Raw genomic sequence first — 21,730 nt, forward strand, 5'->3', positions numbered from 1 at the left:
AAAATAGCTTGATAGAGTTCCAGATGATACACATGTTCCCTCAAAAGTTAGTATGATAATATTGCTTTTTTAGAAATTCAGTCCAAAGTCCTCAACAAGTCTTCGTAAAATGAAAATTTCGCCAAAAATGCCATATCTTAAATTTTGAATTTTTGTGATTTCTTTACTAAAAATAGCTTGATAGAGTTCCAGATGATACACATGTTCCCTCAAAAGTTAGTATGATAAATGATTGCTTTTTTAGAAATTCAAGTCCAAAGTCCTCAAACAAGTCTTCGTAAAATGAGAAATTTCGCACAAAAATTGCCATATCTTAAATTTTGAATTTTTGTGATTTCTTTACTAAAAATAGCTTGATAGAGTTCCAGATGATACACATGTTCCCTCAAAAGTTAGTATGATAAATGATCGCTTTTTTAGAAATTCAAGTCCAAAGTCCTCAAACAAGTCTTCGTAAAATGAGAAATTTCGCACAAAAATTGCCATATCTTAAATTTTGAATTTTTGTGATTTTTGTTACTAAAATAGCTTGATAGAGTTCCAAGATGAACCATGTTCTCTCAAAGTTAGTAGATAATGATCTCTTTTTAGAAATTCAAGTCCAAAGTCCTCAAACAAGTCTTCGTAAAATGAGAAATTTCGCACAAAAATTGCCATATCTTTAAATTTTGAATTTTGGTGATTTCTTTACTAAAAATAGCTTGATAGAGTTCCAGATGATACACATGTTCCCTCAAAAGTTAGTATGATAAATGATTGCTTTTTTAGAAATTCAGGGTGCACGTTAGGGGGCGCTATGGGGCCCCCTGCCAGTGCCCGAGACCACTCACTACACAGCTTAGTCATTCTTTAACGGGCACAAGCTTTCAAGTTATTTATTTTTTTAAAGATTATTGTTTTGGGCCACTTTAGGCCTTTATTTGACAGTAAAGCAGAAGATATGAAAGGGGAGAGAGGGGGGGGGGGAATGACACGCATCAAAGGGCTGGAGGTCAGAGTCGAACCCCGGGCCCGCTGCGTCGAGGAGCAAACCTCCACATATATCTTTCAAATTAAGAAGACATTGGGATTCATCATTCTGAGGCACACCCGTGAATAATTCGGCTGTTTAAGACCAAGTCATGATTTCAGAAAAATGGGGTCAAAAGCATAGTACACAGTCTGTAAAGGCTTTGCAGTAGAGTGCTAATAGTTTACAAATTGTAAAGTAGTCCACCTCACATTAAGTTGAACTTCAAACCCCATTTGGTCTGATCCTGTATTTTTAATGGATGTTGTCGTCTTTGTTGTCATGTACTGTCAACTTCTTTGCAACTGCAGCAAAACTAATCACCCCTTGTGGACAAATAAAGGTCTTGAACTTGAAACAACCATAATATATACATATATTTACCTCAGTAAACACACATCTAGCCGCTTGTTTTAGGACACGTGTAGGACAAGATAACGTTAACCATATTCTCAATGATGGGACGTGGTGGGTGGAGGTTGTGCGGCAGGTGGTGGGCAATGACCATCTCCCAGGCATCGATCAGGTGAACGTTCAGTCCTTTGAACATGGTTCTGAGCACCTTGTTACACTGCAGCGTGTGCCAGTCGCTGAAAATTAGCGACGCCGAAAGTGACATCACTTTGGGGTTCCCAGTCCGGATGACCACCAGCGTGTCTGGAGCCCTGTCCAGAAGCCGCACCACCGCCCTGCGGATGTTCAGCAATCGCCGGATGTAGATCTCCAGGGGAAAAGTTCCAAAGTGAGCCCAGATGCCAAAAACTACAACAGTGTTGGGGCCTCCGATTAAGCCGTCTATTTCATTGGCCATGTAACGAAGCTCGCTGGTTGAGACAGGAACAATACGGATAGGAGGACCGTGGAAACGGGAAGTCACCAAGATGTTGTTTGCATAGTCCAAGGCAATATAAGGTCCAGCTTGCCTCGGGCTGTGCAGGTCAAACTCCTTAAGACCTAAAAGTATTACAGAGGGAACGAGTTAGCTGCAGTGTGAACAAAATCCAACTGTTGCCATAAATACCTGTGGATCATCTACCTGGTACTTCTGCGATGAGGAATTCAAAAAACTGCCTGACTGTGGAGTCCCCATACATGTGGACCACCTTGCCTTTCAGACACTGACTGATGGCAGATGTGTTGAACTGACGAACTGTGGGGCCCCCTAGTGCGTGCCAAACCCCCTGGTAGTAATGGCCAGAGGGTCCAACCTTGGCAATGCTGCTCTCCACCTCTGGTTGACCTGAGAGGAAGATAAAGGATAGGGATGGTGTTATGTAGGCTGGTGGACCAAGGAGAAACAAGGTAAGGAAAACGTTAAAACCTTGGGTTTCAAAGACACTCAATCAACAAGGAGTGTGGCTACCTGACCCCCTGTCCCTTTTCAGGAGAGGAGAGTGACTGTGACTTGATAGGCCGGGTCAGATGGAACCTTAGGCACCTGCCATGGTTTTCCTTACCTTTGGGACCATTAACATCTTGAATCTCCGGGTGAAGGTACTTGCTTGACCCCCAGAATTGGATGAAGTCCCCTGTCCCGTTTGGGGACCAAAAAATAGCGCAAGAAAAACCCAGCTTGCAGATCCCCAGACTCCACCACTGCTCTGTCCAAGAAGGTGGATATCTAGGTCTAGGTGGGAGACCTCGTCACAGGAGGTCTTTAAAACTGCAGTTTATTGCGCAACTTATGCAGCTCATTTTTACTTATAATATTGATATAATATGCTTATTCTGCGGTTGTTTACGCCAATTCTGCCAACATTCTTCTAAGAGTGAATGTCACCCCGGTTTTCATCAAACCCTTTCCCTGCTCCAGCAGTGTTTCTGGTGGCCGACCATGTCATCTGACACCATGAATTAAATAATAAAATAGTGAATACAAAAACAAATATATGTGCAGAACATAGAAAAATTTGCGATGTTCTTAACAACATGAGTGTAGCATTAAAAAAAGAGTTAAAATGTATAGGCAATGTTGAGTCTCCTACTACCTTTTCACATTCTATTTGACATCCAAACAGCGCAGTAAAGCAGTCTCATGCCAAGGTCGGGTTCCTTGCCTACAGCTTGCCAAGCTTCACTTACTTACACATCATCTAGGGGATCAATTACACATGACACAAGGCATCAACCTCCATCACAAACTGGAGAGCTGGTTCTAGATGGATGAGCATAGGCATAGAGGTAAACCAATGCTTCAACGGTTGAAAAGCAATGTCAGCGGCTTGCAACCACAAAAAGCGAACTTTAGAGGAGGTGAGCTGTGATAATGGGGCTGCAACCCTGCTTTAGTTGCGAATTAATCTTCTGTAAAAATGGGCAAACGCCACAAACTCTGCGACTGCTTACGAGTGGAAGGGATGGGCCACTCGGCCACGGCCAGGATCTTGACAGATCCACCTTTAACTGACCCTATTCCATAACAAAATCTAATAAATTGACAGATGTGACATGGAACTCGCATTTTTCAACCTTAAAGGCCCTGAACACCCACACAGGTGTTTATAGATGGGCATCTTCCTGAGTCCACTGTTATTGCACCTGCTAGGGCTGGACAAATGACACATTTGTCATCCTTTTTGATAGAAAGAATTTGTGACCTAATAAGTTCCCATCAAAGCTCCGGCCCATTTTCAACCTGAAAAGAGTCTAATCGGCCAGATTTACTGGAACCTGGAAAATATCAAGATATCATCTGGGTAGATGAACAAGTTTGAAAACGACTAGGACGTTGGTCAGGCCAAAAGGCATGACCATGGAGCGGATCCAAGGGAGCCAGACGACTTGAAAGAAGACTTGTTTTTTGAAAATGAAACAATGTGCAACCTCAAAATACATTTATGAACCTGAAAATTAGCATGATATGGGCGTTTTAAACTCCATGAAAAAACAACAGTTAAATCCAAATCCAAGAACTTCCTCAACGAGAGTCAGAGAGGTCGGGACTAAGACACAAGTAGAAGTGAGCCACACCCTGAATAATCTGGCACGGAGTGGAGATGTGACACGGTTTAGATGTGGAGAACAATCAACAAGCTGAGGATAAGGTGTGCCTTGTAGAGAAACCCGCCTCAGCCAATCCCCCCCCACCCTCAACTGCACCGGCCCAGCCATGTGAGAACAACAACAAAAAAGGGAGGAAGGGAGAATCCCAAATGCAAAATACACAGTTTGAATGTGGAAAACTGGTCTGCTAGCTCCTAATAATAGCAGCTAAAGCAAAAATCAAGCTAACTTCTAGAAAGAGAAAGGTGGCAGTTATTTTGTATTAAAAGTGCACTGGTAGATGCAAATAGTAAATGCTGCCTCCACACAGTACAGAGAAAAGGTATTTTCAAATTGGGCTGAAACATTCTTCTACAGAACACTGGCCAGACGAAAGGGGTGAGTTGTTTCCAAAGGTTTTTGCTCTGCCGGTTCTACTTTCAGTGTCTGTAGCACATTCAGTCTTGAATTATTATAATTGGCAGTTAAAGTAGTAAAAATGATGCTTCACCTTGCTTTTTTGGCAACACGGTGACACTGGCAGGTCCTGAAGCCCGGATGTACACTTTCAAGTTGATACCACTGAAGAAAAGCATGCATTATAAGTATATGAGTATATCTTACACAAACTACAACATTATCATCAGAACTACAAGAAAGGAGGACAACGATCTTAACGGAACGCATTAACACAACTCCAAATAAATGCTAATGGTGACGTAAACAAGCCACTGTGTGATAACACTTTAGTCATATTAACTTTATTTATAAGGTGATCTGTCAATAGCTTGTTGTGCTGCCCCACGTGGCAAATAATAATGAATGTGTGTCTAAAAGTGGGCTTTGGCCTGGTTTTAACATCTGTCCTGAGTAATCTGATCACAAGTGGACAGCTCTCAGAGCATCTGTTTACCAGGAATGTCTTGGTTAAAATCCTGACAGCTAAAAGTGTAGTTGTACTGGATCACTGGGACGTACAACAGCCTGCAGCTGAAGACACAGAGAATACTAGCTGCTCTTTAAGACTGCATGGACACTGACGCTGTCTGAGAAACAAGAGATGGGACTTAGTGGGTGCGTTTAAGTTTGGCTCTTAAGGTTGTGGTGTGCTCAATGTTGTAAAACACCCTTCTGCCATATAGTGTTTCTTATTATTATTATCAATAAACTTTAGAAAGGTCCCACCAAGGAGATGTCTGTATTTATCAGAAGTCACTTAAAATGCCACTCCTGTCTACGTGCTCCCTCACCTTTGGAAGAGCTTCTCCTCTGTGGCCTTCAAGATTTGGTTGTAATGTCCCATGGCGTGGTTGATCCTGGCATCACAGCTCAGGTTCTTGGGCTTGTAGCAGAACCAAGGCTCGCCTGTACGGAGGTCGGTGTAGTTGCACAGCGGCTGGGTAGGACGTAGGCACACATTACAGATGGTAGTTTCAGAGATGGAGCCTGAACGGAAGACGCTCTTGAAGTAAAGCCGGTCAAAGTTTTTGGTGTTTAGTCTCTGTAGCACCGGGATGGCCTCATAAGGGTGAACCAGCGTCACCTAGATAGAAACGATAGGTAGAGAACCAGAGTTGACACGTTAAAAGTTCATCTGCTCAACTATTTAGCCCTTTTACATTCCAACTTGAGCTCTGCAGAGGCGATAGAAGATTGAGAGATTTGTGAGGACGTCTTTGAACCTTGGGAGTGAATCCTCAGATTTGACATACCGTCGTGAGATGTAATCTTTAAGTTACCCCGCTGAGACACGCCCACCAAACGAGAGAAAACATATCTCATAGCTCATCGTTGCTGACGTGCGCATGACATCGGAGCAAGTCAAGATCAAGTCGGGATCAAGTCGGGATCAAGTCGGGAGCAAGTCGGGAGCAAGTCGGGATCAAGTCGGGATCAAGTCGGGATCAAGTCAAGATCAAGTCGGGATCAAGTCGGGATCAAGTCGGGATCAAGTCGGGATCAAGTCGGGATCAAGTCGGGATCAAGTCGGGATCAAGTCGGACACAAATCTAATCCCCAATAAATAGAAATTATTACATTATAAAATGCAACAATATTTATCCCACTAACAAATTTGTTTCGAGATTTGTGGCCATGGACAATAAATGTGTATATAACTATTTCATGTAAGCAAAAGATATTATTCTATAGCATGATAAACAAAACATCGGACTGTCAACCTAATAATTCTACAAGTAAAATTTCACACTGATCAAGCTACATTTTTTACGGTATTTTATTTAATTTAATTTAAGTACCTTTCTTAAATTTACTTAGTTTACTTATGTCATTATGTATGGTTGTGATGCTTATTGAATAGAAAATGACTACCATATTTATGTATTTTTTTATTTATTTATGTTATTCTTGGCTCAATTAGAATCTTCAACCTGAAATGAAAATATCCCGTTGTTTCTGAAATTTGAATGGTAAATCTGCAATCGTCATCATTATATATTATAAATAATATAGTGGAATAGACATAGCATGTCTAGCATGGTGTGTAGCCTCACCTCCACCTGCGCGGCTCCTTCCCAGACCAAAGAGAACACTGCAGAGTAGCTGCCGTTCAGATGATCCTCCACCTGTCCAGCCACACCTGCACCGAGCTGCTTGTTGTGCAGCCGGGCGAGGAAGAAGTCTCCCCCGAACGTCTTGGGACGGCCCTGGAAATCAGACATGTTGATCCTAACCTCCAGCTGATCCCCTACTTGCCACTGTCCTCCCCCCCTGCCTGGGAGAATGGTGAAGGTGCTGTGAGCTGGGTCGCTGGTCTGCTCCACGGAAAGATTAGTTGGCAGTACTGGATTTTCAGGCCAAGCAATGGAGTCCAGTAGGAGGCGTTCCTCCAGAGCGTCCTTAGGGGACAGTGGCTGGAAGGTGCAGACGCCCAGATGCACGTCAGGGTCAGTGGAAACTCTCGGGGGGGTGATGGTGGAGTTCACCTCATGCTGAAACAGGCTGGGGGTCTACAGAGAGATGGGGACAATACACTCAAAGCTAATTAACTAACAAAGCACCAATAAATACACGTTGGTTGCACATTGGAAAAGAATCCAGTGAAAATGGAGTAAAACCAGGTTCTCACCTCCAAGACTTCCATGTAATGTAGCACAAGGACTAAAACAGCCACAGCCAGAAAGAGGATGAGGGTGCTGGTCTTCCTTCTTATGCAAGCTCTGGCCTTCATCATAGTCTTCATCTATGGCTGCAGCTTAGCACCGTGAGCACTTCCTCCAGTACTGGATAAAAAAATGAAAACATTAATAATGGGGTAACTGACTCCTTGTTATACTTAAGGATATTACCTATATTGCTACAAAAAAATCAAATGAGAAATCCTTGAACTATAATTGCGTTTGACTTTATAAGAATAATAACTTAGCTAAATCTAGTCACCAAGGAAATTTGTATCGTATCTGTAACCGTTGAACATTATGATTCATACCCAGGGGATCCTATCATTTTCCCTGTGCAACATAAAACATAAACACATGGCCTATGCAATCTGATGAAGTAGCACAACTATCTGTTTTTTTACTTTCTTTTGTAGTCCTGGGGCCTGTTGCACAAAACCAGGATAAGGGATTAACCCGGGATATTCAATGTAGCGATATTCCCAGATGACAGCCTAACAATGGCAGACTGATCAGAGACCAATACATTCATGATTCATGTTCTTGTTGCTTGTCCTTCTCTAATGAAGGGTAGTTTGTGTTACTCCTTAATATGTCGGCCTAATGTCTCACATCCCTGGACCAATCACGTGGTCTATATACAGGACGTGTGTAGTGGAGTTATCATTCATCACACCGGGAACACCACGACGCTTCTTCATCTTTTTATTCTGGTGCGGTCACTTGTCAGAAGAATACACCATGAACATTGTTTTACATGTTCTCACAGCGTGTATTGAAGACACTTACTTCTTTTTCTAGTTGTTGTCCCTTTCTGATTGATATTATATTCTTCCCCTCCTCGTTAGTTTCAACATTATATTCTTCCCCTCCTCGTTAGTTTCAACATTATATTCTTCCCCTCCTCCTGAGTTTCCATATTACATTCTTCCGCTCCTCGTTACTGTCCATTAGAAGCTGCTGCTCATTGGGTGAAACATCTGGCGCATGCGTCTTCTCATCTCTGCATCAGGAAATCTGGGATCGATAACGTGGTCTATTTGAGAAAGCCGTGAACGTGCACTTATCCCAGCTATCTCCACCTGGCTGGACGTAGCTCCACCTGTTCATCCTGGTTATCTCCACCTGACTGGACATAGCTCCACCTGTTCATCCTGGTTATCTCCACCTGGCTGGACATAGCTCCACCTGTTCATCCTGGTTATCTCCACCTGGCTGGACATAGCTCCACCTGTTCATCCTGGTTATCTCCACCTGGCTGGACATAGCTCCACCTGTTCATCCTGGTTATCGTCCCACCTCTGGACATAGCTCCACCTGTTCATCCGGGTTATCTCCACCGGCTGGCATAGCTCCACCTGTTCTCCTGGTTACTACACCGCTGGACATAGCTCCACCTGTTCATCCTGGTTATCTCCACACCGGCTGGACATAGCTCCACCTGTTCATCCTGGTTATCTCCACCTGACTGGACGTAGCTCCACCTGTTCATCCTGGCTATCTCCACCTGACTGGACGTAGCTCCACCTGTTCATCCTGGCTCGGCAAAAGTGCAACCGATGAAGCCGCGATGAGCGGATTACACTAAGTCTCTAGTCTGACACTAAGTCTGACTGAGCAGCAAGATATGGATTCAGTTGTGATTCTGTGAGAATTCAGTGTATAGTCCCATCCAATTAGGTTGAATTTGGTTTTAACTCTTGCATCTGGCGGGTTTAACTGGGTCCTTGTTGGATCTTGCGGACCAACTTGGGTAGACATTTGAGCGTTAGCCTAGCGACTTGTGGGACCTGTCTTGTATGGCATGTACAGTATATAGTGTATATTTGTATATAGTTGGGTTTATCACACGGTGATGGGCTTAGGTGATGTCATCTCATTGGGTGTCTTAAAGAGCCACCCCATTAATATTGATCGTACAGCCGGATCCAAGTTATGTCAAATAGCCGCAATGCTTTTTCCTCCAGAAATGCATAAGCAAAGATTCATCATTTATCCAAAAAGCATTGAATGTTCAAAGTGTCAGGAGGGGATTCAGCTTCACTCCACCCTGAAAACAATGCATCAACCCTCACAATAGCACTCATGATTCTGAAATGTAAGATTATTGTGTTTACCATAAAAATAATCTAAAATCAGGCCTGAAAGTAATCAGAATCTGCCTAAATAAATCAAAATTTGTAAGAGAATTAGCTCTTTGAAATACTTTTAAACCACTACAACAATTTTTGCAGAACTTGGCTATAAAGTGCAAAATATGTGGTCAAAATGGACAATGCTAATGCTAATTATGCTAATTGCTCAATATATGCAAATTAGCACCCAGCAGTTTATGTATAATGGGGACCCATACTTTGAATATCTGTATTAAAACGTTGGTGTACTCAACATTTCCGGGTTCATCTAGTTGTCTACTGGACTACCACAATCAAGCAACAGACCGTTCACCCGGAAGCTGCGTTTATTGTTGCTGGTGATTTTAATCATTCAAAAACGGATTCATCCAGGGAATTTGTACGCTCTCTTCCAACACCATGTCCCACACACCCTACTCATTACACAAGTTTCTGTGTATCTTTGTCTTATCTACTGTACTCTCACTTACTTTTCTGGGAATCCCGTTCTTACTTCCTTGCACCACAAGAACAGAATGGTTGACGCCGCTTGAGCGCTACTTTCACTCAAGCGTTTTCATTCTTTCCTGGTTTTTCTTTGTACAAATGGCCTGTTAACTTCTCTCAGTAGCAAAGCAGCGTAACACGCCAAGCTCTTTGCGTTGTCTTGGCTTGGTTAAGCGTGTAGTTATACGGTCTTAAAATCTCAGATGTCACAAAAAACCAAGAACTAAACGGATGTGTGAAACCGTAAACCGCAGTTTAAAATCAGGACGTAATGTTTTGCACCACTAAATGTGGACTGAGTACTCACGGCAGGGTTGCTCGCATCCCCTTTACATCCGAGCAGCCTTCCCCCGTCTTCATAAGGTCTCCTTGTCCGTCCTGTCCCCCTGCACAAGGACCCCCGGCAACGGGGCATTACCATACTGCAGGTATCAACTGGGGTTTCATTCATTCAAAATAAAATACACATATCCCAGATATACCTGTCACGTAGTTTGCTTTAACCCTGTGTTGTCCTCGGTCAAGTCTTTTATATCAGAATATGGATTTCTTCTCAGCCAAATTGTCCAAAAATAACATGATGATTTCAGACAACTACTTTCATGATCTTTGGTGTTTTATTTAATCTTATAGCATTTGACTTATTTTGTTCAAGGTTTCAAACCCGTATCTGACTAACTTCAATCCATGGTTACGGAAGACAGCAGGTTATTATGAGGGTCTGGCATTATTCTATGTTCCTGTTGACAAATCCCCATGAGAGGACCCAAGACCAATGTGTTTTTCACTTTCGATTTCCCTAACCTGTTGGGTCCAGCCCTCAGCCCTTTACTTCAATCTTAAACCCAATCTCCTAACTAGTGTTTGTTCCAGTTCAACGGTACAGTTCATTGTCTGGTTAATGTTTTTGGACAAAGAGCTCTTATGGCCAGCCAAATTATATGGAAACTGGTTAGGGTATGTCATGGTTGTTTTTGAGCTTTTAAAGCTTGCTTTTCACTTGAAATCAGGCGGAAACCTGCCTAACCGAACCTGTTTTTCAAGTCAACTCCGAGTCTGCGTTGGTGATGTGTTCAACTTAGCGCGTGGCTAGTTTCCACAAACCCACACCCTTTCAGGGCCAAAGCTTTCACCCCATTGGGGCACAGCTGGACGGCACACCGCCAACCTGTTAGGTGCGCCCACACGACCTGGGACAATAAAAGGGTTAATCAGACGAATAACCCCCCCAGAAAAGACTGTGTAGCCCTGACCTTTTATGTGTGCCACAGATTTTGTGCAGCCTTTCTGTTGTAGTCATAGTGGTGCTTTTCACCCACCCAAGGTTCACGGCCTTTCGCACATTAAACGAACCGGGGGGTGGCCTGTCCAATGTTTCTCCACAGAGGGAGAAGTGGGGTGCACGCGGCGGACGTCTCGGAGGTAGATGTTGTGTTCGAAACACGCAGCTCCTGCCCACGCTCTCGCAGTGATGGCCAAGCCTCATCCACTCTGAAGAAACACAAGTAAGCTATTTACATATCCTGTTTTACACATATTAAGAATAGCGGCTGATCGCTTTCACATGTTTGGGTTTATGGTGTCGATTTTTTCACTACTGTTTATTTGTTTTGAGTTTCATTCATCCAACAAAGCGGTTCATAAACCTCTCTCCAAAATGAGTGGTAATGGATTCATTTGTGTATTTCCCCAAACTATGTGCTGGTTACTCCTAACTATGTGTAATCATGGACCACACATTTTTGTGTGGTCATTTTTCACTTGCAAACCAAAACTCCTTCTCCTCCATTATGCCCTGTCCAATAACTCTGAGAGTTCTTTTATGTTTTCTCTTTTGGCCATTAAGGCCATGTGTATTTTGTTGACAGGATTCTCCAAAATGGAATTCAATAAGAAAAAATGGAAGCTAGTTTGTTAGTAACGGACAATGAACTCATACAGTTCAGTCAAAAGACGTGTACTACTACGACTCCTGCCATAGTGCTTCTTTTGTGGATTACTTCATAACCAACAAGGACGTAGAATTAACCCTAATGTCAGCAAACACGGCTAAGATTTACATTTCTCTGAATTTGTAAGATGTTTCCTAATCATCCGCGTGGCAAAATGTGTGGCATGTTCAAAATTGACCTCAAGCAAAATATTACTTCCCCGCCCAAGGTATACATTAGCAGTATCCTTCAGGCACTACTCTACCAGCATAAACCAATAGAGTCTGACACACTACCCACGTCATGAGAAATGATTTTATTTTACGAGCTCACAACAATGTACCTATTTTAACCCCGTGCCCATCAATGATAGAACCCATTGTTGTGGGTGAAGTCTTCACCACGCACTACTGTCATGTGTAGAGATACTGAGAGAAGAATAGAAGAGAGGAGGGGGGGGTGGGGGAAAGTATGCATCAGGCCTACCATGTACAGCATGTCACCTGCAGGCGGACCGACAGAGACCGGGCCCGTTGTGTTCCCTCACACATTCATCCACGAAGTTCCCTCGTGATGTCTGGCAGTGAGGACTGAACACCCCCCCGTCCAGGGACCATCCAGGCCCACACAACATCTTCCCACAATCCCATGCTGGAAAGAATTATAACGCTTGCAGGAGCTGTCGTTTATGAATTATGTTAGCATCTGTCGAACTGACACGGAAATGTCACAACATGAGGAACAGGATGTAGGTGCCGGTTAGCCTTTTGCACACTGTGTGCCAGTGAGTCAGTGGACTGTGTGTGCAGTGAGTAGAAAAATAGGAGAAACTACCTGCTCTCTCCTTAAAAAGCTTCCACATGATGTATTTTAAAAGTCTGCTGTTTTGTTCAATCAATAGCGAGACATGGTCCTCTATTCCTAGATCTAGATCAGTGTACCAGAACTAATCTGACTAACTACGGATCACAGCCACTAGATAGAAGGCAAACGGTGACTTTCCCCTCGGTGCTGTTCACGGACAGTAAAAACAAAAGTCTTATTGTCTGCACACTGCACCAGCAGACTTCCCCATCTAAAACTGTAAAAACTGTGAAAACCAAAAATGACACCTTATAATGATAACGTTGTAGTTCTGTTCCTGTTTCTTCTTCCCATCTACACCACCCATGTCTTCTTATCTTATTTACTTTACTTTTCAATATTTAGGTCCCAGGTTAATAGAATCATATAGGCTACCGACTCTTGCTTCATTGCTCTAATTACACTTCAATTTAATCTTAACGCCACTTACCTGCAATGTTGTTTTCTTTTTATCATGGCACTTCAAACACCTTTATCTGACGCCATTTTGCTTACTCAGTCTACCATTTATCATTGTCTATTGTTGCCATGGATTTCTTGTGCGTTTTTACTGTTTGTGTGTTTTGTTTTTTGCTGTTATTGAAGAAAATGCAGCTGGGACAACAAATTCCTTGTGTGGATGAATAAAGTCTAATCAATCTAATCTAATCTAATCTGAAACTGGCCTTTAACAGATTTGAACTAAAAGAAAAGAAAATATATATAATATGGGTGCCAATTATGGAGTTTTCGTACATATTGAGGCCGTCAAAAATGTGCCAAGGGCAAATAACAATTAAGGGGCGCTACAGGCAACCATACCACTCTAAAGCCTGAATGTGTATTAGGGGAAAGAGTTTCATATTCTGCACAGGGCTGCAAGTTTGAGAGTTTACCTGGTCCAAATCCTCAAACAAGTCTTCGTAAAGGAAATTTCGCACAAAAATGCCATATCTTAAATTTTGATTTTTGTGATTTTTTTTACTAAAAATAGCTTGATAGAGTTCCAGATGATACACTGTTCCCTCAAAAGTTAGTATGATAAATGATTGCTTTTTAAAATTCAAGTCCAAAGTCCTCAAACAATTCTCGTAAAATGAGAAATTTCGCACAAAAATTGCCATATCTTAAATTTTGAATTTTGTGATTTTTTTTAACTAAAAATACTTGATAGAGTTCCAGATGATACACATGTTCCCTCAAAAGTAGTATGATAATGGTTTCTTTTTAGAAATTCAGGGTGCACGTTGGGGGGCGCTATGGGGCCCCCTGCCAGTGCCCGAGACCACTCACTACACAGCTTAGTCATTCTTTAACGGGCACAAGCTTTCAAGTTATTTATTTTTTTAAGATTATTGTTTTGGGCCCACTTAGGCCTTTATTTGACAGTAAAGCAAAGATATGAAAGGGGAGAGAGGGGGGGGGATGACACGCATCAAAGGGCTGGAGGTCAGAGTCGAACCCCGGGCCCGCTGCGTCGAGAGCAAACCTCCACATATGCGTGCGCCCAATCTTTCAAATTAAGAAGACATTGGGATTCACATTCTGAGGCACACCTGTGAAAATTCGGCTGTTTAAGACCAAGTCATATTTCAGAAAAAATGGGGTCAAAAGCATAGTACACAGTCTGTAAAGGCTTTGCAGTAGAGTGCTAATATTTACAAATTGTAAAGTAGTCCACCTCACATTAAGTTGAACTTCAAACCCCATTTGTGTCTGATCCTTTTTTAATGGATGTTGTCGTCTTTGTTGTCATGTACTGTCAACTTCTTTGCAACTGCAGCAAACTATCACCCCTTGGGACAAATAAAGGTCTTGAACTTGAAAACACCATAATATAACATATATTTCCTCAGTAAACACACATCTAGCCGCTTGTTTAGGACACGTGTAGGACAAGATAACGTTAACCATATTCTCAATGGGGACGTGGTGGGTGGAGGTTGTGCGGCAGGTGGTGGGCAAACCATCTCCCAGGCATCGATCAGGTGAACGTTCAGTCCTTTGAACATGGTTCTGAGCACCTTGTTACACTGCGTCGTGCCAGTCGCTGAAAATTAGCGACGCCGAAAGTGACATCACTTGGGGTTCCCATCCGGATGACCACCAGCGTGTCTGGAGCCCTGTCCAGAAGCCGCACCACCGCCCTGCGGATGTTCAGCAATCGCCGGATGTAGATCTCCAGGGGAAAAGTTCCAAAGTGAGCCCAGATGCCAAAACTACAACAGTGTTGGGGCCTCGATTAAGCCGTCTATTTCATTGGCCATGTAACGAAGCTCGCTGGTTGAGACAGGAACAATACGGTAGGGGGACCGTGGAAACGGAAGTCACCAAATGTTGTTTGCGTAGTCCAAGGCAAATAAGGTCCAGCTTCCTCGGGCTGTGCAGGTCAAACTCCTTAAGACCTAAAAGTATCAGAGGGACGATATTAGTGCAGGGAACAAAATCCAACTGTTGCCATAAATACCTTGGACATCTACCTGGTCTTCTGCGATGAGGAATTCAAAAAACTGCCTGACGTGGAGTCCCCATACATGTGGACCACCTTGCCTTTCAGACACTGACTGATGGCAGATTTTGAACTGAGAACTGTGGGGCCCCTAGTGCGTGCCAAACCCCTGGTAGTAAGGCCAGAGGGTCCACCTTGGCAATGCTGCTCTCCACCTCTGTTGACCTGAAGGAGATAAAGGATAGGGATGGCGTTATGTAGGCTGGTGGACCAGAGAAACAAGGTAAGGAAAACGTTATAACCTTGGGTTTCAAAGACACTCAATCAACAAGAGTGTGGCTACCTGACCCCCTGTCCCTTTCAGGAGAGGAGGTGACGTGACTTAGATGGCCGGGTCAGATGAACCTAGGCACCTGCCTGTTTTCCTTACCTTTGGGACCATTAACATCTTGATCTCCGGGTGAAGGTACTTGCTTGACCCCCATTGGATGAAGTCCCCTGTCCTTTTGGACCAAAAAATAGCGCAAGAAAACCAGCTTGCAGATCCCGGACTCCACACACTGCTCTGTCCAAGAAGGGATATCTAGGTCGAGTGGGAGACCTGTCACAGAGGTCTTTAAAACTGCAGTTTATTGCGCAACTTATGCAGCTCATTTTTACTTATAATATTAGATAATATGCTTATTCTGCGGTTGTTTACGCCAATTCTGCCAACATTCTTCTAAGAGTGAATGTCACCCCGGTTTCATCAAACCCTTTCCCTGCTCCAGCAGTTTTTCTGGTGGCCGACCATGTCATCTGACACCATGATTAAAATAATAATAGTGAAAAACAAACAAATATGTGCAAAACATAGAAATTTGCGATTTCTTCACACATAGTGTAGCATTAAAAAAAGATTAAAATGTATACGCATGTTGAGTCTCCTACTACCTTTTCACATTCTATTTGACATCCAAACAGCGCAGTAAAGCAGTCTCATGCCAAGGTCGGGTTCCTTGCCTACAGCTTGCCAAGCTCACTTACTTACACATCATCTAGGGGATCAATTACACATGACCAAGCATCAACCTCCATCACAAACTGGAGAGCTGGTTCTAGATGGATGAGCATAGCATAGAGGTAAACCAATGCTTCACGGTTGAAAAGCAATGTCAGCGGCTTGCAACCACAAAAAGCGAACTTTAGAGGAGGTGAGCTGTGATAATGGGGCTGCAACCCTCTTTAGTTGCGAATTAATCTTCTGTAAAAATGGGCAAACGCCACAAACTCTGCGACTGCTTACGAGTGGAAGGGATGGGCCACTCGGCCACGGCCAGGATCTTGACAGATCCACCTTTAACTGACCCTATTCCATACAAAATCTAATAAATTGACAGATGTGACATGGAACTCGCATTTTTCACACCTTAAAGCCCTGAACACCCACACAGGTGTTTTAGATGGGCATCTTCCTGAGTCCACTGTTATGCACCTGCTAGGGCTGGACAAATGACACATTTGTCTCCTTTTGATAGAAAGAATTTGGACCTAATAAGTTCCCATCAAGCCTCCGGCCCATTTTCAACCTAAAAGAGTCTATCGGCCAGATTTACTGGAACCTGGAAAATATCAGATATCACTGGGTAGATGAACAAGTTTGAAAACGAGACGTTGGTCAGGCCAAAGGCATACCATGGAGCGGATCCAAGGGAGCCAGACGACTTGAAAGAAGCTTGTTTTTTGAAAATGAAACAATGTGCAACCTCAAAATACATTTATGAACCTGAAAATTAGCTGATATGGGCGTTTAAACTCCATGAAAAAACAACAGTTAATCCAAATCCAAGAATTCCTCAACGAGAGTCAGAGAGGTCGGGACTAAGACACAAGTGAAGTGAGCCACACCCTGAATAATCTGCCGAGTGGAGATGTGACACGGTTTAGATGTGAGAACAATCAACAAGCTGAGATAAGGTGTGCCTTTTAGAGAAACCCGCCTCAGCCAATCCCCCCCCACCTCAACTGCACCGGCCCACATGTGAGAACAACAACAAAAAGGGAGGAAGGAGAATCCCAATGCAAAATACACAGTTTGAATGTGGAACTGGTCTGCTAGCTCCTAATAATAGCCCTAAGCAAAAATCAAGCTAACTTCTAGAAAGAAAGGTGGCAGTTTTTTTTATTAAAAGTGCACTGTAGATGCAAATAGAAATGCTGCCTCCACACTACGAGAAAAGGTATTTCATGGGCTGAACATTCTTCTACAGAACCTGGCCGAACGAAAGGTGAGTTGTTTCCAAAGGTTTTTGCTCTGCCGGTTCTACTTTCAGTGTCTGTAGCACATTCATCTGAATTATTATAATTGGCAGTTAAAGTAAAATGATGCTTCACCTTGCTTTTTTGGCAACACGTGACACTGGCAGGTCCTGAAGCCCGAGGTACACTTTCAAGTTGATACCACTGAGAAAAGCATGCATTATAATTTATGAGTATATCTTACACAAACTACAACATTATCATCAGAACTACAAGAAAGAGGACAACGATCTTAACGAACGCATTAACACAACTCCAAATAAATGCTAATGGTGACGTAAACAAGCCACTGTGTGATAACACTTATTCATATTAACTTATTTATAAGGTGATCTGTCAATAGCTTGTTGTGCTCCCCACGTGGCAATAATAAGTAAATGTGTGTCTAAAGTGGGCTTTGGCCTGGTTTTAACACTGTCCTGAGTAATCTGATCACAAGTGGACGCTCTCAGAGCATCTGTTTTACCAGGAATGTCTTGGTTAAAATCCTGACAGCTAAAAGTGTAGTTGTACTGGATCACTGGGACGTACAACACCTGCAGCTGAAGACCACAGAGATACTCCTGCTCTTTAAGACTGCTGGACACGGACCTGTCTAGAAGAAACAGAGATGGGACAGGGGGTGCGTTTAAGTTTGGCTCTTAAGGTTGTGGTGTGCTCAATGTTGTAAAACACCCTTCTGCCATATAGTGTTTCTTATTATTATTACATAAACTTTAGAAAGGTCCCCAAGGAGATGTCTGTATTATCAGAAGTCACTTAAAATGCCACCCTGTCTACGTGCTCCCACTCACCTTTGGAGAGATTCTCCTCTGTGGCCTTCAAGATTTGGTTGTAATGCCCATGGCGTGGTTGATCCTGGCATCACGCTCAGGTTCTTGGGCTTGTAGCAGAACCAAGGCTCGCCTGTACGGAGGTCGGTGTAGTTGCCAGCGGCTGGGTAGGACGTAGGCACACATACAGATGGTAGTTTCAGAGATGGAGCCTGAACGGAAGACGCTCTTGAAGTAAAGCCGGTCAAAGTTTTGGTGTTTTAGTCTCTGTAGCACCGGGATGGCCTCATAAGGGTGAACCAGCGTCCCCTAGATAGAAACGATGTAGAGAACCAGAGTTGACACGTTAAAGTTCATCTGCTCAACTATTTAGCCCTTTTACATTCCACTTGAGCTCTGCAGAGGCGATGAAGATTGAGAGATTTGGAGGACGTCTTTGAACCTTGGGAGTGAATCCTCAGATTTGACTACCGCTGATGTAATCTTTAAGTTTACCCGCTGAGACACGCCCACCAAACGAGAGAAAACACTCATAGCTCTCTCGTTGCTGACGTGCGCATGACTCGGAGCAAGTCAGATCAAGTCGGTCAAGTCGGGATCAAGTCGGGAGCAAGTCGGAGCAAGTCGGATCAAGTCGGGATCAAGTCGGGATCAAGTCAAGATCAAGTCGGATCAAGTCGGGATCAAGTCAAGATCAAGTCGGTCAAGTCGGGATCAAGTCGGGATCAAGACGGGATCAAGTCGGGAGCAAGTCGGGATCAAGTCGGGATCAAGTCGGGATCAGTCGGGTCAAGTCGACACAAATCTAATCCCCAATAATAGAAATTATTCATTAAAAATGCAACAATTATTACCCACAACAAATTTGTTTCGAGATTTGTGGCCGGACAATAAATGTGTATATAACTATTTCATGTAAGCAAAAGATATTATTCTATAGCATGATAACAAAACTACTGTCACCTAAAATTCTACAAGTAAAATTTCACACTGATCAAGCTACATTTTTTACGGTATTTTATTTAATTTAATTTAAGTACTTTCTTAAATTTACTTAGTTTACTATGTCATTATGTATGGTTGTGATGCTTATTGAATAGAAAAGGACTACCATATTTAGTTTTTTTATTTATTATGTTATTCTGGCTCAATTAGAACTTCAACCTGAAATGAAAATATCCGTTGTTTCTGAAATTTGAATGGTAAATCTGCAATCGTCATCATTATATATTATAAATAATATAGTGGAATAGACATAGCATGTCTAGCATGGTGTGTAGCCTCACCTCCACCTGCGCGGCTCCTTCCCAGACCAAAGAGAACACTGCAGAGTAGCTGCCGTTCAGATGATCCTCCACCTGTCCAGCCACACCTGCACCGACTGCTTGTTGTGCACCGGGCGAGAAGAGATCTCCCCCGAACGTCTTGGGACGGGCCCTGGAAATCAGACATGTGATCCTACCCTCCAGCTGATCCCTACTTGCCACGTCCTCCCCCCCTGCCTGGAGAATGGTGAAGGTGCTGTGAGCTGGGTCGCTGGTCTGCTCCAACGGGTTAGTTGGCAGTACTGGATTTTCAGGCCAAGCATGGAGTCCTGGTAGGCGTTCCTCCAGAGCGTCCTAGGGGACAGTGGCTGGAAGGTGCAGACGCCCAGATGCACGTCAGGGTCATGGAAACTCTCGGGGGGTGAGGTGGAGTCACCTCATGCTGAACAGGCTGGGGGTCACAGAGAGATGGGGACAATACCCTCAAAGCTAATTAACTAACAAAGCACCAATAATACACTTGGTTGCACATTGGAAAGAATCCAGTGAAAATGGAGTAAACCAGGTTCTCACCTCCAACTTCCAGTAATGTAGCACAAGACGAAACACCACAGCCAGAAAGAGGATGAGGGTGCTGGTCTTCCTTCTTATGCCTCTGGCCTTCATCATAGTCTTCATCTATGCTGCAGCTTAGCCCGGAGCACTTCCTCCGACTGGATAAAAAAATGAAAACTTAATATGGGGTAACTGACTCCTTGTTACACTTGGATATTACCTATATGCTACAAAAAAATCAAATGAAAATCTTGAACTATAATTGCGTTTGACTTTATAAGATTAACTTAGCTAAATCTAGTCACCAGGAAATTTGTATCGTATCTGTAACCGTTGAACATTATATTCATACCCAGGGATCCTATCATTTTCCCTGTGCAACATAAAACATATAAAACTGTTTTCAGTCTATAAAACAAAAGAGCGCTGTGAATGCGGACAATCGTATAGTCTTTTTGCAACTACATGGGCCTATGCATCTGATGAAGTCGCACACTATCTGTTTTTTTTACTTTCTTTGTAGTCGGGGCCTGTTGCACAAACCGATAGGATTAACCCGGGATATTCATGTAGCGATATTCCCAGATGACAGCCTAACAATGGCAGACTGATCAGAACCAATACATTCATATCTGTTCTTTGCTTGCCCTTCTCTAATGAAGGGTAGTTTGTGTTACTCTCTTATAGGTCGCCATGTCTCCATCCCTGGACCAATCACGTGGTCTATACAGGATTTGTAGTGGAGTTACATTCATCACACCGGGAACACCACGCGCTTCTTCTCTTTTTATTCTGGTGCGGTCACTTTCGAAGAATACACCATGACATTGTTTACAGTTCTCACGCGTGTATGAAGACACTACTTCTTTTTCAGTTGTTGTCCTTCTGATTGATATTATATTCTTCCCCTCCTCGTTAGTTTCAACATATATTCTTCCCCTCCTCGTTAGTTTCAACATTATATTCTTCCCTCCTCCTGAGTTTCCAATACATCTTCCGCTCCTCGTTACTGTCCATTAGAAGCTGCTGCTCATTGGGTGAAACATCTGGCGCATGCGTCTTCTCATCCTGCATCAGAAATCTGGATCGATAACGTGGTCTATTGGAAAGCCTGCCGTGCACTTATCCCAGCTATCCCACCTGGCTGGACGTAGCCCACCTTTTCATCCTGGTTATCTCCACCTGACTGACATAGCTCCACCTGTTCACCTGTTACTCCACCTCTGGACATAGCTCCACCTTCTGTTATCCATCCTGGCGATACTCCCCTGTTCATCCTGGTTATCTCCACTGGCTGGACATAGCTCCACCTGTTCATCCTGGTTATCTCCACCTGACTGGACTAGCTCCACCTGTTCATCCTGGTATCTCCACCTGCTGGACATGCTCCACCTGTTCATCCTGGTTATCACACCTGGCTGGACATAGCTCCACTGTTCATCCTGGTTATCTCCACCGGCTGGACATAGCTCCACCTGTTCATCCTGGTTATCTCCACCTGACTGGACGTACTCCACCTGTTCATCCTGGCTATCTCCACCTGACTGGACGTAGCTCCACCTGTTCATCCTGGCTCGGCAAAAGTGCAACCGATAAGCCGCGATGAGCGTATACACTAAGTCTCTAGTCTGACACTAATCTGACTGAGCAGCAAGATATGGATTCAGTTGTGATTCTGTTGAGAATTCAGTGTATAGTCCCATCCAATTAGGTTGAATTTGGTTTTAACTCTTGCATCTGGCGGTTTAACTGGGTCCTTGTTGATCTTGCGGACCAACTTGGGTAGACATTTGAGCGTTAGCCTAGCGCCTGTGGGACCTGTCTTGTATGGCATGTACAGTATATAGTGTATTTTGTTATAGTGGGG

The 21,730-nt window shown here is 43.4% G+C and overlaps 1 protein-coding gene and 1 pseudogene across 1 annotated transcript in view; both read right to left on the bottom strand.

Moving 5' to 3' along the window:
- Positions 1-1,094: 1,094 nt before the first annotated feature.
- LOC116686164 (NXPE family member 3) overlaps positions 1,095-21,730 on the bottom strand; it is a 57,362-nt gene continuing 36,726 nt past the window's right edge. The window contains exons 2-7 of the mRNA XM_032511131.1: positions 7,080-7,233; positions 6,505-6,960; positions 5,242-5,534; positions 4,503-4,573; positions 2,046-2,249; positions 1,095-1,963 (exon numbers count right to left, since the gene is read on the bottom strand). Coding sequence (XP_032367022.1) covers positions 1,410-1,963; positions 2,046-2,249; positions 4,503-4,573; positions 5,242-5,534; positions 6,505-6,960; positions 7,080-7,193 — 1,692 coding nt within the window. The 5' untranslated portion in view covers positions 7,194-7,233 and the 3' untranslated portion in view covers positions 1,095-1,409. The remainder of the gene's footprint in view (positions 1,964-2,045; positions 2,250-4,502; positions 4,574-5,241; positions 5,535-6,504; positions 6,961-7,079; positions 7,234-21,730) is intronic.
- Positions 10,839-19,986, bottom strand: LOC116686152 (NXPE family member 3-like; annotated as a pseudogene).

The sequence above is a fragment of the Etheostoma spectabile genome, unplaced genomic scaffold (genome assembly GCF_008692095.1).
Source record: "Etheostoma spectabile isolate EspeVRDwgs_2016 unplaced genomic scaffold, UIUC_Espe_1.0 scaffold317, whole genome shotgun sequence".
NCBI classification, from domain to species: domain Eukaryota; kingdom Metazoa; phylum Chordata; class Actinopteri; order Perciformes; family Percidae; genus Etheostoma; species Etheostoma spectabile.